General features: G+C 45.2%; 1 protein-coding gene across 1 annotated transcript in view; it reads right to left on the minus strand.

Annotated features, from left to right (window-relative positions):
- The window catches only part of MAF (MAF bZIP transcription factor), a 195,462-nt gene that overhangs the window by 175,091 nt on the left and 1,363 nt on the right, over positions 1 to 19,008 (minus strand). Inside the window, exons 2-3 of the mRNA XM_026059971.1 lie at positions 18,667 to 19,008; positions 8,576 to 8,639 (exon numbers count right to left, since the gene is read on the minus strand). Of these exons, the coding sequence (XP_025915756.1) occupies positions 8,606 to 8,639; positions 18,667 to 19,008 (376 nt within the window). The 3' untranslated portion in view covers positions 8,576 to 8,605. The remainder of the gene's footprint in view (positions 1 to 8,575; positions 8,640 to 18,666) is intronic.

Genomic DNA, 19,008 nt, shown 5'->3' on the forward strand with positions numbered 1-19,008 from the left:
TATCAAGCTAACAAGGGAGGAACCCTTCTAGTAGCAACAAGCCAGCAAGGAAAAGACGTGCCTTTATATTTTACCTTTGGGTTAGCACACCAGTAAAAATGCCAACTGACAAGCACTTCACATAAACATTTCTTTCTAAATGAGCTGCCTTGTTAGAAAAAAATCTAAGCAAAGGAGTGCTACAGTCAACAGACAGAAAAACCCAGGATGAATACTACATTGCTCCATATTACAGAAAAATATAAATAAAGACATAAAAATAATGTGGATGCATAAATGACTTTAATAAATTAACACTTCATTCTGTATTTAAAATAACTACTTGGGGTATAAATCTATCTTAGCTTCAATTCTACAAAGAAAGTATACATCCCAGTAATGTATTATTTAGATCTGTCTTACCTCTGGAACTATATGTATACATACATACACACACGCACACACACACACACACACACACACACACACATATATATATACAAGCATTCACTGTGCTGTTGTTAGCTGCTCTACTCAAGCCCCATTGCAATATTTATCATATATTTATTTTATGACTGAAACCCTGAAGTCGGTTTTACAGTTTAGTTTAACGACACCAAACTTTGATTATAAATTATAAGTGGCTTTATTGCAGCCTGAAGAGGCAAAAATTTGGTGGCACTCGATTGCCTGATCCCAATTAAATTTTAAAGAAATAGTAAAGTGACCCACATCCGCCGAATAGCTGCGCTCTAAAGAGAGCCGCCAACGTCTCCTGTCGGCTGCGCGGTGGGGCTCTGCCCTCCAAGCAGCTCTTCGCTGGAAAGAGCGTTTGACAATTGTCAGCAGGCTTTAAAACAAAACCAAACTAAACCAAAGCAAACAAACAAACAAAAAAACCCACCCAAGGATCTTTCTTTTACTATTAGTATTTTCACTGCAGAAAAAAAATAGCTTGTGGGAGGGTAGGGGGCAAAATCAGCCCCGGCACTCTGTCTAATTCTGCAACTCAGGAAGCAAAACCTGCCACCGTTGTTGACAAAGGGAATAAAAGGAAAGTTTTACACCAAATTGAGTGTTAGGGGGAAGAGCAGGTTTGCACAGCGCTTCCGACTGATCGCAGATGATTTTCTGGCCATAATTACAAGTCAGATCCTGTGTTACTGCACTCAGGCAGAACTCCGAAGGAAGGCAAGAAACATGGGGAAAGGTAAAAGAAATCCCCAAACAACTGGGGAGGAGGGGAAAAAAAAAAAAAAAAAAAAAAAGCACATTCTTTTCCGAGCTTCGGCTCCCCTCCCAGCCTGGCATTTTCTCGCCTCCGCAGCGGCTCACAATGCAGGCAGGGATCGCAAAGTCTCCCACTCGCCGCTCCTGCAGCCCACCTCGTGCGCCGCCGGGGCCGGGCGGCAAGTCCGCGCTCCGACCCGCCGCCCGCTCCGCGCGCCGGCCGTCCCCGTGGGAGCCGCGGGCCGCACGCGGCACGCCGGAGCGAGCTGGCCTTGGCTCGCTGCTGAGGGACCGCATTAACACGGATATTTGTCTGGAGGGGACAAACGCTTTTGAGAAGCCAGCACAACATTATGGGCAAAACATCAGCAATAATCACAAAAAAGGGGAGAGAGAAACATCATTGAYGTAAACCGTGAAATAAATAATACATGTCAACTTTTATGTTTCTYGCCTTTGATCTGGGTACAGCTGACATTAAGTCCAGGAGCTGATACCTTTTTAGCTGAGGAGACACAAGATGTCAAGTTATATTTTTTGGTGCAAGGCCAACATGTGAAAACAAAGCTAAAAGAGTTGAAGAAACGAGTACAACAGAAAATACCGAGATTATCTCTTGTCACTGGAAAGAAAACGATAGGCGTTTCCATGGAAGCTGAGTGGCTAACATAACGCTGTCTTCAATTTTTCCATTCTCTCCTTATTAGAACGTAATTTGGGTCCAAGTGATATGGAAATAGGTTCTTACTGAACACGGAAGGGGAGTGCTGCGGGCAGAGCCGATGCGGAACGAGATCCGCAGCAGGTACATACGTACGGCTTCCTCACGCCCTGATCCCAGCCTGCCTGCTTTTACCTCTGGGGCGAAGCTGTTTGAAACTGGAAGTTGTTTGGAAGCCAACATAAAAGCATCCATTAAAAGGCATTACGTTAAAATCCTCTCGGACTCTGCTCCTGCTGTACCGGAGCAACCTGGAACATCTCCTCGGGGCTCAGAAAAACCGATCCTGCCTTGGCCGCGGTGTACTCGAGCCAGCCTGCTTCTTGCCTGCTCTTCGCCAGCACCAGCCCTCTGGCCCTGACCCGCATCTGGAGTCGCTCCCTTGGAGCCACCCAGGTCCCCAGCAGCAGCATCCGACCCCAGATGTTTAAGCTGGAGGTGGAAAGAGGTAGGTGGGTTGTTCCCAGCCATACTTACTACTGCTAAAACTACAGACAGAAAATAGCAGGAGTGAAGCAAAAATGACACGTGAGGTTTTCTCCTTTTTTTTTTTTTTTTTTTTWAAAAAGTGCTCATCTCATCTACCTGGCCTTCCCCGTGTAGCAGTCCTTCCGCGTGGCAGAGGCCACCCAAGCTGCCAGCGGTGCCCACGCCGCTCCCCAGCGCGGGTCTGCAGGACCAAACCTCTCGCTCGCAGAACGGATTTGCTAACACCAGCGCTGCAGTACAGCACGTGGAGCAACTTTCCTCCGTTTAGCCGAGGCCGTAGTCTCGGTGCTGCCAGCAGGCTTGTTTGCGTGCCGGAGGGCCGGGGGAGCCGGGCTCTCCGATGTCAATAACCCCGTACAATACCGCCGCACGACACGGAGCCAGCTATTTAATTACCCATCACTGCTAACAAAAGCCCTCTTTATTTTGATTAACTTTGAGGGAACGAGGTGCCCCGCCATCAGAGTATGTTTAGATAATTGCACAATACAGAATAACATGCCTGGAAACACAAAAAGAGGGGGAGAGCAAGGAAGAAAGAGAAGACATAAACTCAGTCTTATTTCCCAATTTAAACCACAAATGACCTCCAGGTCAATTTTTCAGAGTATCGCAGATCAATTCAATTCTCACCTCCGCTGCCTACCTGCTAGCAAATGAACTTACGGTGCCTTCCAATAGACTGAAATGACTAAAAGGAAATCGCATTTAGCTGCATCTGAATAACCATGGTTATTAGATGATGCGTGCAGAGGAAAAATTACCATTTCCCTTCTCCTTCTCCTCCTTTTGATTGTCATTCTCACCTCACTGGTGATTAAGATGTAGGATGCTCTTGCAGATTGTTAATTAGGTGTTAATATCTGCAAGGGGCCACAGCAAGCTTCTCCACCTGAGGTCATTTCTCAGAAGTCAGGCTGTCTCCAGTGACAGTACCTGTAATTCCCAGAGCTAGTTTGATTCCCACTCAACAGCTGGAGCTAGTGTTTCTTTCATGTCTGGTTTCATTTCCTATCTGAAATTATATGAGTGCTAATATCTTTATTATCTTTCCTGTAGAAGTGCAATGCTTGAGCATGGCGCAGCGTGTTGTTCATAGGCTTTTTGATTCTTCCTTTTTTTTTTTTTTTTTAACCAAGGCATTTTCAAAACATTTCAAGCAAAAATCTTTATGGTTAGCAAATTTATAGCTGAGGACTCCATTACAGATCTGGGGGTAGAAGGTAGGAGGGAAACAGTAATAATTTGGGGACAGAAGAAAAGCAAAGCAAAGCTGCACAACTGCTGAATGATAATAGCTCAAATCTTGGCAAATAAATATAATGGCACTGACAGGAAGGGGAAGAATTACAAGGACAATGTGGCCTCTGTATGTCTTGGCAGGTGCACAAGAGTTTATCTATATATGTGTGTGCACATATAGGTAGTAAGGATGTATACACTGCATTTAAGTGAGAGAGAGAGAGAGAGAGATGGGACACATAACTGAACCACGATTTTGCTTATATTTTGAACGATTCAAAATCTGGGTAAAACGAGGATACTTTTAATTCAGAACATTTCCAACTGTCAGAGAACCTGAGGTTCGCATTTGCGGCCTGGTGCACTCGGGAGACTAAATCCTCACCCGGACCGAAGTCCCAAGCCCTGCAGACCACAAAACTTCTACTCCGAGAGCTGCTGCGACCCTCCAAGTGCTGATGTGAAGCACAAGGGATTTTTCACCCAAGGTTACAAAATAAGGTGAACGGCAAGTACTTCAACACACCAGTTTTCTTTAGACGGTTTCAAGGAACATTACAGATTTTTTTTTTTTTTAACTCACACAAAAGCCTAGAAGGTAAGAATTAATTATCTAGTTTTATAACTGTGTAAACTGAGATATAAAGAGATCAACGGTAACAGACCTTTAGAAGAAACGTAAGATAACAAGTTTAAAGTATGCGTGTGCTTCAGTATTTTGCTGAATCAAGAATGAAATAACTGGGTCAAAGTCTCACAAGTGAGTCAGACTGTGACTCCCAACTCCCAGTTTCTTCACTCCCTGAACATTGGGACTATATGTGGAAGCCTGAAGCAATTTTATAAGAGGGATGCTAAATCAGTACTTTTCCTGTCTCATCCATCTCCTGTATTTTGGTAAAGCGTGACTCATTTGGTAAATGGCACAAATTAGAAAAGCCAAGAGATGTTTTAAAAATACTTTAATTATTTTTTTAGCCCTTAACTTAAAATCTTCTATTAGAACTAAACGACAGCAAAAGCTACATCAATGGAAAAAGGTTTTAGAATTTATTCTAAGCATAGGAAAAACTATTAAATTGACTTTGCTGGGAATTTCTGGGGGTAAGAGCTGTCAAATAAGGCATATGCCTTCTCTTTGCTCATAAAKACTCAAGATGTTTTCGTACTTCAAATTCACAGGAGTGAGCTAGAAAGGAGTTTCAGATATAGTGAAAGTCTGCATTTTATAAATACTAGAAAACGCTTTCTTACCTACGTAAAATGACCTGTAAATTGTACAAGATGAGTTTGGGGAGAGGAAAGTGAGGGAGATAGATAGGTTACTATCAATTTCTTAGCAAAAATAACATATTACCTTCCATTTGAAATAAAAGATTCCCATTTAGACTTAACATAGCACATCTGCTTGAAAAATATATACATGGTTACCATTGACTTCAACGGGAAACTTGCCAACAATATTTCATGGAAGTTATCTTCAATCAGCTTCAAAAAATAAAGACATTTTAAAGGCAGTGCTAATTCAACAAGGGAAAGTTAAAAATAACTCACTCATACACAGAGAAATTTGATTTTTGCAATGCTTAGGTTCATTTTCAATTTTATCAGATATATGGCCTTAGGATAAAACTTAGTCAATAAGGTCTAGCTTGCAGTGAAGCCTGGCAGTTTGACATCACAGGCTGTAAAGAAATATGATGTCACAAACAACAGTCTGACTTGATTGTACATCAAAAATGCACAAGAACAGCATGAGAAAGCAAAAGGTCTTGTACAAAACACAAATCTCTTTAAAAAATGTATGTGTGAATGCAGGAGCAGCAGTGAAAAGTAAGTGAATGTATATTTTAGGATTGCTATGATTTCCCTTGTGTGAAAGGTCTTAGAGGTAAACTGAAAAAGGAACAGAAAACATATTTCTGTTCTTTACTGCTCCTTATTCTCTCCTTAGTTTTAGGGCTCATCCATATGGGGAAATTATGTCGTAAAACTATACCGCAGTGCTATCCATTCCCTGGGTGGACAATCTTACTCTAGAGTAAGAGTGGATTTTCCTGGTTAGTTTATTTTATTTTGTAAGTGGCTTAAGCTATACTGGGGAAAAAAAAAAAATCCACTCTTACTCCAGAATAAGAACATCCATCCAGGGAATTCTACCAGCACAGCTACCACGGTATGAATTCATATCTTGCTTTTTATTAGTACGCCTTCCCCTGTAGACGTTCATATTGTGATGGAAGTCTAGGCACCAGGAATTCAATGGGAATCTCACCATCGCCTGCAGCRGGGCCGGGAGTCTGCCCAAGACCTTTCCTTCTCACTTGAGGTACAGCTAAGACGCAGTTTAGATTCCAGGGTCCATCATTTCCACATCCTGCCCTTAGAGTACCCCACGAGTCCTTCCAAGACCCTGCCTTTTATTTGAAAACTAAAACATGAAAAAAAMAGCGATAAAAACAACCAATTTTTTTTCTTGCACTTCATTTTTTAAGAGAAAGTCTGGCTACAGTTATTTATGTCAGAACCAAATTCTGCTTTCCAACAATACCACCCCAATGTCATGAAATAATTAGGCATTCAGTGGGATATATTATTCCTGGTAGTTCCATAATGTTGGAAGATGGAAAAGCTCTTCTGCACCAAACAAAACACACTGAAGTGGTATAAAAATAGGTATCAAATATGGCTGGGGTTATGTATGTGTCGTGAGGGACGTTGGCCAGAGTTACTAGGAGTTCTGCACATGCAATAAGCCAATATAAGGCCCTTGGAAATTAATAGCTGCCTTATGAAATACCACAATGTATCCTTGGTGGTATTTTATGCGATAGCAACTAGTTTTGCTATTGATATAACAGTGTATATCATAAACACAATTTTCATCCTGCCGTGCTCACTCTGAAAACTCCCAGGAATCCCCACAGGCTCAAACGCATGGAGTGACACCCACGATTCACATCCACGAGTCTGGCTGCCATTGGACCCAAAAGGCACATTATGGTGAGAGTGTCTCTACCAACAACCACCAAATATTCCAGTCACACTCATAAAGTGAACTGCCTCGAAATGCTAAAAGTATGCCAGAAATAACATAATTCCTTCAAAGGAGTCAAGTTAGTAAGTTAGACCATGGAGACTACTGYCCACTACTATAAATGTGCAGTCTTAAACTCCCTTAACCAAACCACCTCCATGAATATCAACTAAGCAGGCCTCCAGAGAATATGAAGTATTGGAGTTTTCATATCTAAGCTTATTATTCCTAATATCACAGAGACACTTCCCTGAATTGTCCTTCTCCTTCCCAAATTCCCCCTCTGACCAGATGTCTTTCTCTTTCTTGCTTTCACCTGTCAATCATGYTCACAGCTGAAATTTGATTTCTCTCCCAACAGTAACCTTAGATGAAATATTACCATAGGGGTCAGAACTGTCTGAACCTTGCCATAAAAGTTCGTTAACTCTTCCAAGACCCAATAGCTATTTGCTTAAAAGTAACGAATTTTGCCGCTGTTTTTCTCAATAATGCGTGACAGCATAACCACAAAATATTGGAAGGAAGGAGCAATGAATTGTCTCAGAGAGCAGCAGGCGAGGCAAGTCCTGAGATCGCAAGTGTACATCAGGGAGAAAGCTTTTGCTTTTTTAATATGTGGATAGCAAAGATTTATATCACTTATATAATTTATATAAATATAATAATTACATACATAAATTATAAGACTCAGGCAAGCTTTCCTCTCAGATTACTGAAATTAGAGCAGTTCCACTAGCAGCAAGGTGATAGAGTATGTGTTGTACTTTTGCAACGAAAATACCTAGTTACTTCAGCTTAACCAAAATATGTCTCTGTTCTCATAAAAAGCGCATTACACTTTAAGCCCTCCCAAAAAACAAGTGGTCTCATTTCTGCCTCATTTACGGTGGTGTAACACAGAAAAAAACTGCACGGCAGGCAAAAACATTACACTGGGTGTAACTCAGGGAAGTGAGGAGAGAGCCGGGCCCAAAACTCACCTCTTAGGAGCTACCTGAGGAACCTATTCCTGTAAGCAAAACCTCCTCCTTGGTGCTCTTTAATGTAGAGTCTAGAGCCCTGGTTACCTCTTCTGCACCCTGACTCAAATTTTAAATTTAAAAAAAAAAAAAGCTGAATTCTGTGAGCTAGTGAAATACAGGAGTTTTTTATAACTGCACTGACTGTCGATCAAAGTGCGGTAAGCTGTACGGTAGTCTGTATTCTTAACTAAGATAGGGAGTTTCTTAATAAAAGTGACACAGGAATCTCTGCCATTGCAACCTTGAAGCTCATTTAAACCACTTAGTATCTTCTACAGTTGAGGTCAATAAAAATCAGATTCCATGGGAAAAAAAAAAAAGCCCGTTTGAATCAAGCAGGGGAAGTGACTAAAAGTTGAATCCCCACATTGTCATTAATGGCATGTATTTTGTCAGTGTTGACAGACTGAAAGAACATGAATTTCAAGAGGAAAACCGTGCTGTGAATTAGACCCTATTGTAAATTTTAAGTACGGAAGTTATCGAACACAGGCTCCTGATTTTCATCAAGATCTGAGCGACATCTTCAGAAGACCCTTCCTTAATCCCCGTAGCTGGTGTCTGAACGCTGGCATTTGAAGAAAAAGAAAGAAAACATTTGCAAAGGATCACGTACGAGCGGTGGGACACGGGCGAGCTGCCTGGCTGACACAAGTACAAAGCCCGAGCAGCGCAAACGCTTCTCGCAGACACCCGAAAGCGAGCGGAGCCCAAAGCCYGGGAACGGCGCCAGGCGCCGGCCCGGGTGCCCCCGGCTCCGACCAAAGCTCCGCGCTGGCAGCGGCAGACGAAGGAGCACCGCCGCCGCCTCCACGGAAATACGGCAAATCGCTAGCGAAAAGGGAAACGTACCTTTTTTTTGACCTCGGGTGACAGGGATTTTCACATCACCGTTGTAGAAGATTCTCTCGGGTACCTAATTTAGTAAATATATTAAAATAAACCATTATTAAAAGGAATTTTTAACATTGTAAAACATGTCTGTTGTGCCACTATTCTACAGAATAGGACTGTTGATATTCAGATGCTAAATTAAGCTTAGAAAGTCTCTTGTACTGTTTATTAACTGTATTTGAGTGAAGAAGAATTTAACACAGTTTAAAATGAAACATTTTTAGGTTGCACATCTACTCTTTACTTAGCATTAATAACAGGAGAATCTTACTTATCAATTATCTTAGAAAACACATATTTTTGCCTCAGCAGTGACTATCACCTTCTAAGATATGAAAGCATGTAGCTTTTTGTATTTTTTTCTTAATGATTATTATTAGCTGTGCTAATGTAATTGGCAAAATAATAATCAATTTCTGTACACACTCCATTATTTTTCAGACAGTAGTTTAATAACAGAAGCAGAGCTGTCATTTCTCCCTGTGGTTACTCACACTGTACAAATTCATACTGTCAACATATATTTAAAATCTAATTTAAAAAATTCAACATACTTAGAATGAATCTTTGTACAATAAGTGAGATAAGTCAGTGAGTCAATCTACGTTTCTTTAATATGGATATTTTGTTATGTCCCTTATATTTAACTTTCTCTCACTGTGTATATGTATATACACACACATATAGCTGTATTTTCTATAAACTGCCTGCAGGGATGCTTCGGCTTCATCCATGTATTGTAATAGTACAGCGTAATCAGAGCAAGAATAAACCACAAGTCTCATCTTTTTTATAAAAAGAAGCCAGACAAACTGTAGGAGYTTTTTTCAGCATTTTGATTCCAGAACAGCTCTGCAGCTTTTAAAGAAGTCCGCTGCACATTTTGGGCCAGCTAAATTATCCTTCTTCGATGTACAGTGCCCTTTCAGCATCGAACTGAAAGGTGGGGCGTATTTAAATATTCCCCGCATGCCACTTAACACAACGCTCGCTTGCAGGGGGAGATTTGACATTCAATCATCTTTCCGAAGAAACGCTTGAGTCGTGCGTCTCTGCGTGCAGACGCACACGCACACAATCTCGTGCAGCCTTTTGCCTGCTGAAGGCTTTTCGTGACAGCGCCTTTGCCTCCCTTGCCACCCTACCAATCCCCTCCGACGGCTTTTGGAGAAAGGGGACAGCGCTTCTTTAAATGCAACGCTTGGCGGACTGCCCAGGATCTCTTAAAGCAAATGACTCCTGAAGACCTTTGGTGTCATTTTCCTCAAGACGACCTCTGCTTTCACACCACCGGGTGAATCCATCCTGTTATTAATGCATTCRGCCGAGAGGAGTAGGTGTTCAAGCCTCACACCCGAAGAGCATCCAAAAAGTGATGCGGTCAGCCGGCTTTTGTCATTCTTAGCCTTGGAGGCGGACATCCCTTAGCTAAAACCACAGCAATTCAGCCACATCACCGGCGACCTGAAACAGAAGGCACCGAGCCTGCTCTCACTGGCGAGGCGCATTGATTCCTTTAGCAGGTTTATTTAAGTATCAGTTTATTAATAAGGAAAGAGTCTAAGAAACGGAGACAGCACCAAGGCAGCCAGAGACACTAAGCAGATTTATTAATTTAAGAAGGCTGATAACTTTCCTTTAGTTTATCTGACAGAGTTGGTGCAAGGGAGTTATATTTTAATAAGTTTTCTACTCTATACTGTGTGCTATTTTAAAAGGATTTCACAATAAAGGAAGCTGAAAGACTGTGCTCAGTCTGGAGACTGTATCTAGYATGACATGAATATAGTATTTTAAACAGATTTAATCTTACAGTATTCCCTCCTCTACAATGACTTTGCAGGAGGAAACCTTATGGAAAGGAAAATCTGTTCACCCTATGCCACAAAACAGTGAATCGCATTGCAGACTCCGGCATCTCTTCCTACATACTAACATGCTTTCATCAGTGAATTTGGAAGCAGTTAAGTTTCTGCAGGGGGGGGAGCTGGATCCTGTTTGGTTCACTTTTGAGCTCATTTTCATTGCTGCTTATGTTTCACTGCAACAGCTCCAAATGCTGGAGGGAGCAGGGCTGTTTGCAGCCGAGAGCACCACTGCTTTTGAAGCTGATACCAGCAAAACTGCTTCTTCCCCCGTCCCCTTCAGAGGCGCGCCGGCCTGCCACCGCGGCCTGGCGAAGAACTGTCATGTTAAAGTGGGGAAGCAGGGTTCAGGCTCCAGGAAAGTGAATCTGCCGGCTTTCTTTTAGAAAGGGCATTGAGCTTAACCACATACACACACTGAGAGAGACACCCAAATAGATTTGGGATACTCAACCTTGGAAAGCTTGGTTCCTCTCGCCACTTCAGTTTGYTTAAAATTCATGAAATGTAAATCCCTTCCCCACCCCCCCACCCCCTGCTCCCTGCAGATACCTCAGGGCCTGATCCAAAGCCTCATTAAAAAATGCTGCCTTTGATTTCAGTGGGCTTTAGAGCAGACTCCAGGTGAGCACAGGTGAGAGAAAAGAAAAGAAAAGAAAAGAAAAGAAAAGAAAAGAAAAGAAAAGAAAAGAAAAGAAAAGAAAAGAAAAGAAAAGAAAAGAAAAGAAAAGAGAAAAGAAAAGAAAAGAAAAGAGAAAAGAAAAGAGAAAAGGAAAGGAAGGATTGCAAAGCAAACCACAACAGAAGAGGCTCTCTGAACATACCTAGGGGATGGTCAGTCAACAGAAGGCCGCTGGCGGACACACGGGCGCTAAGCTTGGGCTGCCCGGACGGATCCTTTAGCTACGCACAGACTCCCCTTTAGCTCCGGGAATCCAATTTAGAAACAAACAAACAAGCAAACAAACACACAAAAGAAGCGGCCCCTCTCCCTGCCCCGGCCCCCGCCGCCCCGAGGCCTCCCCTGCCCCAGCCCGGGGGGGGACGGGGGGCTCCGGCCCCCGGGACGGACCCGCAGCGGGGCCGAGTGGGGCCGAGCGCGGCCGAGCCTCGACGGTGCGGCGCCCCCGCCCGCTGCCGCCGCGGGGAGACCGGCGGGGCCGGGCCGGGTCGGGTCGGATCGGATCGGATCGGATCGGATCGGGCCAGGCCGGGTCGGATCGGATCGGATCGGATCGGATCGGGCCAGGCCGGGTCGGATCGGATCGGATCGGATCGGATCGGATCGGGCCGGGTCGGGTCGGGGCCCCCCCGGGCATCCCCGGCGGCTGCCGTCCCCCGCGCCAGCATCCCCGCACATCCCCCCTGCAGACAGCCACCCTGGGGCATGGTATTAGATAGCTCCCCCCCCAAAAAACCCCCCACCCCAGGTTTATTCTCGAATTTCCCTAAGCGTGGGCTTAAGAATCCACCAGCGCTCCCCCAAATCCTTGCTGCTTGCCCCCGGCGCAGGTGGGGAGCAGGACACTCCAGCCCCGCGGGGTCCCCGCTCTCCCCACCGCCACTCGGCCCTCCGGGGCGCTTGTGCAGCGCTGAAACCGAGGGGAAGGGAGCAGCGTCTTGCCAGAGCTCACGCTGAAGTAGGGTGTCGAGCCTCACCGCCTCCATACGCAGTCATTAACATTTTTGCTTTACAGGGGGAAAAGCCACTGAGAACATTTTTCAGGGCTGGGCTTTTTTATGAATTAACAATTGAGAGAGGCAACCAGGGACGCTCCATTCTCTACCCCCGCTGGAAACTTAAAGACACTGCTCGGTTTGTTGTTTGTTGGGTGTTTTTTTTTTTTTTCTTCTGCATGGCACAGAAACACTTTTAGCAAACTTCTGCCCTGGCCTTGATTCCCTCCATGCAAGGCACCTCACAGAGATGCATGCAAAAAGCAAAGGAAACCATGTCACAAAGTCCACAGGGCTTCAGACCGAACCACTAGTGAGCGAGGCAGGGCAAGCTCCATCCCTGCAACTTGCTGCACCGCAACTACAGGCCTGCGCGTTTCACTGCTGCGTCAGAAAGTGCACCGGTTTAAAAGCCAGATTTAAAAAAATAAAATAAAAAAAGTGGGTACAGCAACACAGAAAATGATCATTTCAGAGAGAGGTGAGATACAACCAGCTCGCATCGGGAGCACTGAGACGTTATCACGCTGTGCCGGGTCAACCTGATACCGTGGTAGATAGCTGGGGCTGGAGCCGCCTGTCTCTGTCGCTACACACAGCTAGCCCAGCTACAGCTCGTGCCGATCCCTGTCCTTTCAGCTTTTCACTTGAAAAGTTAAGTCATATCCTGGACTATTTTTTGCATCGTGTTGGCTTAGAGCTCACAAATGTGAATGCGCTCACCCCTCCAAGAGTGACAAATGCTATTCTCGATCCTCCCCCACAATTTCAGGCAGTCAAGAATTAAATGCTGCACGGCGTACAGTATTTTAATCTATTGATTCGTAGCCGCGGTGCCCAAAAAAAATTCATTAGAAGAGCGTTAGAAGTGTGAAGTGGTTGAGCGCGCTCAGCTGCCTCCCGCAGGGACGAATCCTTGCAGCAGCGGCTCACCTCCGCTACGTCCCGGTGCGCTGCCTCGTGGTGTCCGCACCCAGACGAGCACCCGGAACAGAGAGCTGAAGCTTTTGACCACAGACAGCTCGAGTATGTGTGYGCCTGCAACCAGGATTGCTTTTTGTCCTGGCTAAGCAAACAAAATACATCACCCTCTCCATAGCTACCCCTGGAATGCCCAAGCCGTATGGCAGCCACCGACAACTCGCTCGCAGCGATTTTAAAAGAGGGAGGGAGRAAACCTCAATCCCTAACACTGAAGTATGCAGGCTTCTTCTTCTTTTTTTTTTTTCCTGCATGAAATTTTAAATTCATCCATCCGAACAGGTGTCAGAAACAGTGGGTCCATTTAGCTCCTGTGATGATCTGAGTAATAAATATAGAGGATTTCCTTTCAGTGCAGCACATGCTGAAATGACACCAGTGTAGTTCTGGCATCTGAGCAGATAATTCTGATATATGCATCATTTCCTCCCTAAATCCAGGAAGCAGCTACACTCTGTATCTGATATTAGTATATTATGTCAAATAGAAATTGGTATTAAAATTATGAATGATTCTAGATCAAGAACTTCCTACACACTACACAGAGGRAGGGGGAGGAAACAGCTGCACAGAAGCTTTTGGAAAGGAAAGGAAAAAAGAGGTGGGAAAGTTCATTTTTTAAACTTAAAATTTGCTGCCATGTTTCTTGGGGGTGGGGGCAAGTACCTTTCAAGTGGCGTTTTGATTCAGTTTATGCATTTTTGTTTGAAAAGGGGGAAGAAGCAGCTCTCGCTGCCCCATTTGCAAAGGGGGCTGCCCGGCTTTCGGCAAAGCGCCCGCCCGGCGGTGGTGTGCAGTTGTTCAAGAAATAAATATACACTGCTGTGACTGGGATATTCCTCCCCTCCTCTCTATTTATTTTTTCCCAGATACGGTCCAGCATGACGTTTCTCAGGCAGTTTGAACCCAGAAAGGAGCCCGGGACGCTGGGCAAAGGGCGAGGGCGAGCTGGGCTGGCAGGAGCCGAGGCCGAAGCACGCCGCGCTCCCTCCCTCCCGCAGCCGGCCACGGGCCGCTCGCTCGGCGCACCTCTCCCAGCCCCCGGCACGTGGAAGCTCTTTGCAACGTAGTGAATAAATGAGGAAGAACTACAGGACTACGGCAGGAACAGGACGCTGTCAGTGATGGGGAGATTAAGACCACGCACGCCTTTGGATGTGCAATGCCCTGGGCCGGGCAACRTTCCCGCTGTCTGGAGCGGAAGCGGCGCCTGCCCGAGAGCAGCAGGATCCTGCTCCCCTTTGAAGCCAGCGGGGATTTTACCTCCGAGTTCAATGGGAGCAGGATGGAGGCCGGTGTCGAGCGAGGGGCGATGGATGAGCAGAGGTTTTTCCGAGCAGAGCGATTCCGACTGGTCCTCGGACGGCAGTGCCGCGGCCAAGGTGGGGCTCCCCTGACACCAGCCAGGCAGAGGGCCCCAACAGTTGCTGTGCTTCAATGAACACTAAAGTGTGCTCCTGGGTTTTTTTTCCTTTTTCCTGCAGTCGGGAAGTTACCGTGTTTCAGGCTGAAACTCAAATGCAGCCTAAAGAAGGCTGCAATTTTTTTTTTTAATTTGCAAAAAGAGATTGCAATGTATAATAATGATGAAAACCTAGGAGATAGGCAAGCCTTTTTTCTCCTCCTGAGTAGGGTGTGTGATGGGAATTTTTCCCTCTTGCATGCTGTTTCTAGGAAGGATTTCTCTTATCGCTGTTCATCCATTTTTTTCCCCCCTCTCTCTCTCTGAGAAAGAAGATACTTAAGGGAGGCAGGAGTGCTCCCCTTGCTCTATGCTGCTCTCCTAGGATTCACCGTACTTTTAAAACACCAGTACCGCTCACAACTTTGCYGGGGAGGAAGCTTGGCGCCGCAGAGCCGCGCAGGGTTAAGGCCGCACGGGAGCGGGGTCCCCTCCGGCCGCGCCGCCGGCTTCGGGCTCTGTGCTGCCTCCGGGGGCTTTCGAAAGGGCGAGAGGCGCTCACCCGCTCCCCGAAAAGAGCAGGGCTCCGTCGTGCCCCCCCCCGGGCAAAAGCAGCAGCCGAAAGCAGGCCGAGGCCGACGCTGCAGGCGACCCCCGAGGAGAAGGTGGGCATCGGYGAGGGCTGCGCCGCACCGGGCGGAGGAGGGGAGCCGCAGGAGGGGATGAAGAAAGCAGAGCCCCGTCTTTACGAGAGCAGATAATTCTCCCGTCGGGCAACGGCAGCCAGTTTACCCACCGATTACACATTAACCAGAAAGTGGGACGCGAATTAACCAGAACCTGGAGCTTGAACCATTACTCAAGCCATGGTGCAACTGGAGGTCAGATGCCAAAGGGCGCCTCGCCGTCCCGATGACGGCCCCGGACCCCCCTCCTCGGGGTCCCGCAGCGGCGGCGGGGCGCGCGGGCAGCCATCCTGCCCACGGTGGGACGGGAGCCCAGCCCGGCCGCCGAGGGACCCCAGCGGGTCCTCTCCTCCAAAGCCACCGGCGACCGGCAGGGACCAGGGCGCAGCGCCGGCTGGGCGCGCGAGCGGGGTGCCGGGCAAAGCCGAGGAGGTGCGCCCGGAGGGGCCGGTGCCGTTGGCGGCGCRGGAGCCCCTCGGGGCCGCCGTGCCCTCCAGACACCCACGCGCCTCCCGCACGCTGGCTGACCTCTCGGGAGGACTGCTTGGGACAAGCAACTCTGAAAAGTTGGAGGAAGTCCCTTGATTTATTTWTTTTTTTTCCCCTCCTCTGCTCCTCAGCTCACGCTAGGCTTTCTAAGGCCTGTAGCAAGAAAACAAAACAAAACAAAACAAAAAACCAAAGAAAACCACGGGGCAAAAAAAAAAGAAAAAGGATGTGGCGTGGGGGGAAGCAAAGAAAAGGGGGCAAAAAGGAGGCACTCGGCACCCGAAGCGCAAGAAACCTTTCGGTCTAGCGATAGGCGGCTCTGTGCGGAGCCAAGGCTGACGCAGCGACACCTCTCACGAGAGGCCGCGCTGGATCAGATGGTAGGAGGATGTGGAGCCTTCCCTTTCACTTCGCTCCATCATAAAGCAATCAAAATATAAGGCCGCACCGTGCCGTCAGGTTTTCAGGCAGACCTCCCCTTCGAGATCTCCCCAGCCCTGGCGGGATGATCTGAGTCACAGAAACTAAGGCCACTGCAATGCTGAGAAGTCAGAACAAGCACCTGAAAGCTCACGTTTTTCGCCTACCTGAAAGATAACGCATTTCTAGCGGGCAACAATCTTCCATTTTGCATAAAACTAGCCTCCTCCGTCTCCCCTCCTGCACAGCCCTGAGCCCAGCTCTTGTCTCGGCATCACCCCTCGCCACACAGCACGCTTAAGCGCTGCCTTCACAGTTATGGAGCTTTAAACTACACACTAAGAAACTGAGTACAGAATCAAAAAAAATGCAGTTTATTATTGTAGATTATTCTCTCTTTTGATATAACCATAGAGTCAAAAATGAAAGAAAAGCACATAGGAACATCACACGTGGTTAGTTAGTAACTCAAGATATAAAACAATTTTGCACAGCAAAATATGTAAAAGAAAAAGTAACTGACAAGATTTTTTTATATTTATTGTGGTAAGATTTACTTTCCATTTTTTTTTTAAAAGACAGGATATCAGTCCCTGAAAATAAAATTTACTGATTATTGCCTTTAAAACTGTGGAATTTTTGAAGTTACAGAAAATCCAGTTCTGCACCACAATACAACTGTAAAAAAATCTGCATCATTTTAAAACTGTGCAGTAATGCCATCTTTGTAACTGCATAAATTGTATTAGCGTTCTAAACAGGTTTGTAATTTTTTTTTTTTTTTTGTATTATATGCTTGCAGGTTATATCTTAGTGCAATTCAGTCCCAAATACTTCAATTTTGGAAAAAAAAMCCCATACATTTTGAATGTAAAATACCCCTATAGATATAAACAGGGGTGCCTCCCCCTTTTAATACTTTGGTTTTCAAATACAGTCAGTGGTATAGCAAGGACTACATATACCCAACTTATATTTAAGTTGCAAGCACATGCTGCATAAACTACTTTTTAAAACAGTCCCGTTGCAAATTCTACCCCCCTTTACATCACGACAGTAAACAATTTAGTGCATCAATCTTTAAAAAAAAATCTACATCTAAACAGACCTAACTCTTTCGAATTTATCTATAACATTCCTTTATCTGTAGCATACATTTTAACTGGGCTAACAGATGACAGAAACTAGAATTAAATTATATGCTAGGAACCCAGAGCATTCCACATTTGACAATGACCAAACGCAAAAGAAAAAAAAAAATGGGGCAGATCACTTAAAATTAATTTTTAGACTGTTTTAGGCAACAGCATGGTTTCAGTGTCCCCCCCAAGCGGGATGTGAATTTTGTTTTTGAACATCTTTCCAAAGTTCTTTTTGTATTTTTTTGCCACATTAGGTTATCAAAATCCATTCTGGCATGTTTTCTAAAAGGGAATGCTTCAGTGCATTTAAAAGGAAGTCTGAAGTTTTGAGTAACTCAAAGCAGTTTTAGAGCAGATGCAAACTTTAATGGGGAGGAAGAGGAGGAGGAAGATCAAAGGTTGCACTTTTTTGCTTTCAACTCAAAAAAGTGATGAGGCAATAAAACAAAAGGATGAATGCCATGCCATAATAGTCTCCAAAAGTCCATTTCCAAGCAAAAGAAAAAAAAATAATTATACCATACATGACCAGCATGCAGGGTTTTTTATTAATATAATGTCTCTTTTTCATAGTCTTTTGAAACAGTTATAGTTCATTGTTGCTAAGACAAAATAGCAAGCGTAATGCATGAGATGAGTATGGGATTCTAATGGCAGACTAAAGTCTCACGTTTGGCAGATTAAGGCCAAAACTCACATGAACACACCGAAGGTTGATGCAGGCTTGATTTTGGCAGGTTGATCTAGGTATATCTCTAGTTTTGCACAACAACGCTAAAAACTGATGGAACTCAGCAAGCTGGAGTCTAAAAATTTCACATTGTTTTTGTATTTTTTTGTTTTTGTTTTGTTTTTTGTTTTTTTATTTCTTTTTCTTTTTGCAAAGCTCAAATCTCATATGAAGAACTCAGGATGGCAAAAAAAAAATCTGACTTTTTTGGACACAGCAAGCTCAAAAGAAAAAAAAACCTCATGAACTTAAAAATATATATATATATAATGTGGATGGCAGGTTTCAAAGAAGAGCAAGCTTCATATGAAGAACTGAGTTGGTGGCGAGTTGGATCTTTTAACTTTAAAAAAAAAAAACAGCAAGCCCCCACAAAAATAAAAATAATAATAATAATAATAAACAGAAAAGAAACTCATGTAGAACTTGAGGTTGGCCAGCAAGGAGCCAGCCCACCTTAAAAAAAACAAAAACAAAAACCAAACAAACCCAAAAAACAACTTTGTTTTAAAATTGTTTTGAGTTGTTTTTTTTTTAAAAAAAAAAAAACCAAAACGTAATACAAGGTGGCAAGCTTGGTTGTCGCTCTAGCAAAGCCCCCAACAACAACTGACACGGAGAACTTTTAGTTAAGGTGGCAAGGCTGTGGGCACTCACATGAAAAACTCTGGAGAGGAAGGGTTGTCGCTGCTGGATCCGTTTTCTCTGAAGCCATTGCTGACCAGCTTCTCGTACTTTTCCTTGTAGGCGTCCCTCTCCCGGACCAGCCTGGAGATCTCCTGCTTTAGGTGCTCCACTTGCTGCAGCAGCTGGTTCTTCTCGGACTCGAGGACGTGCCGCTGCTGGACCCTCTTGAAGCGGCAGGACTGGGCATAGCCCCTGTTCTTGAGGGTCCTCCTCTTCTGCTTGAGGCGGATCACCTCCTCCTTGCTGACGCCCCGCAGCTGCCGGTTCAGCTCCCGCACCGACATGGTCACCAGCTGCTCGTCCGAGAAGCGG

This window comes from Apteryx rowi, unplaced genomic scaffold (assembly GCF_003343035.1).
Source record: "Apteryx rowi isolate R43461 unplaced genomic scaffold, aptRow1 scaffold_1, whole genome shotgun sequence".
Classification (NCBI taxonomy): domain Eukaryota; kingdom Metazoa; phylum Chordata; class Aves; order Apterygiformes; family Apterygidae; genus Apteryx; species Apteryx rowi.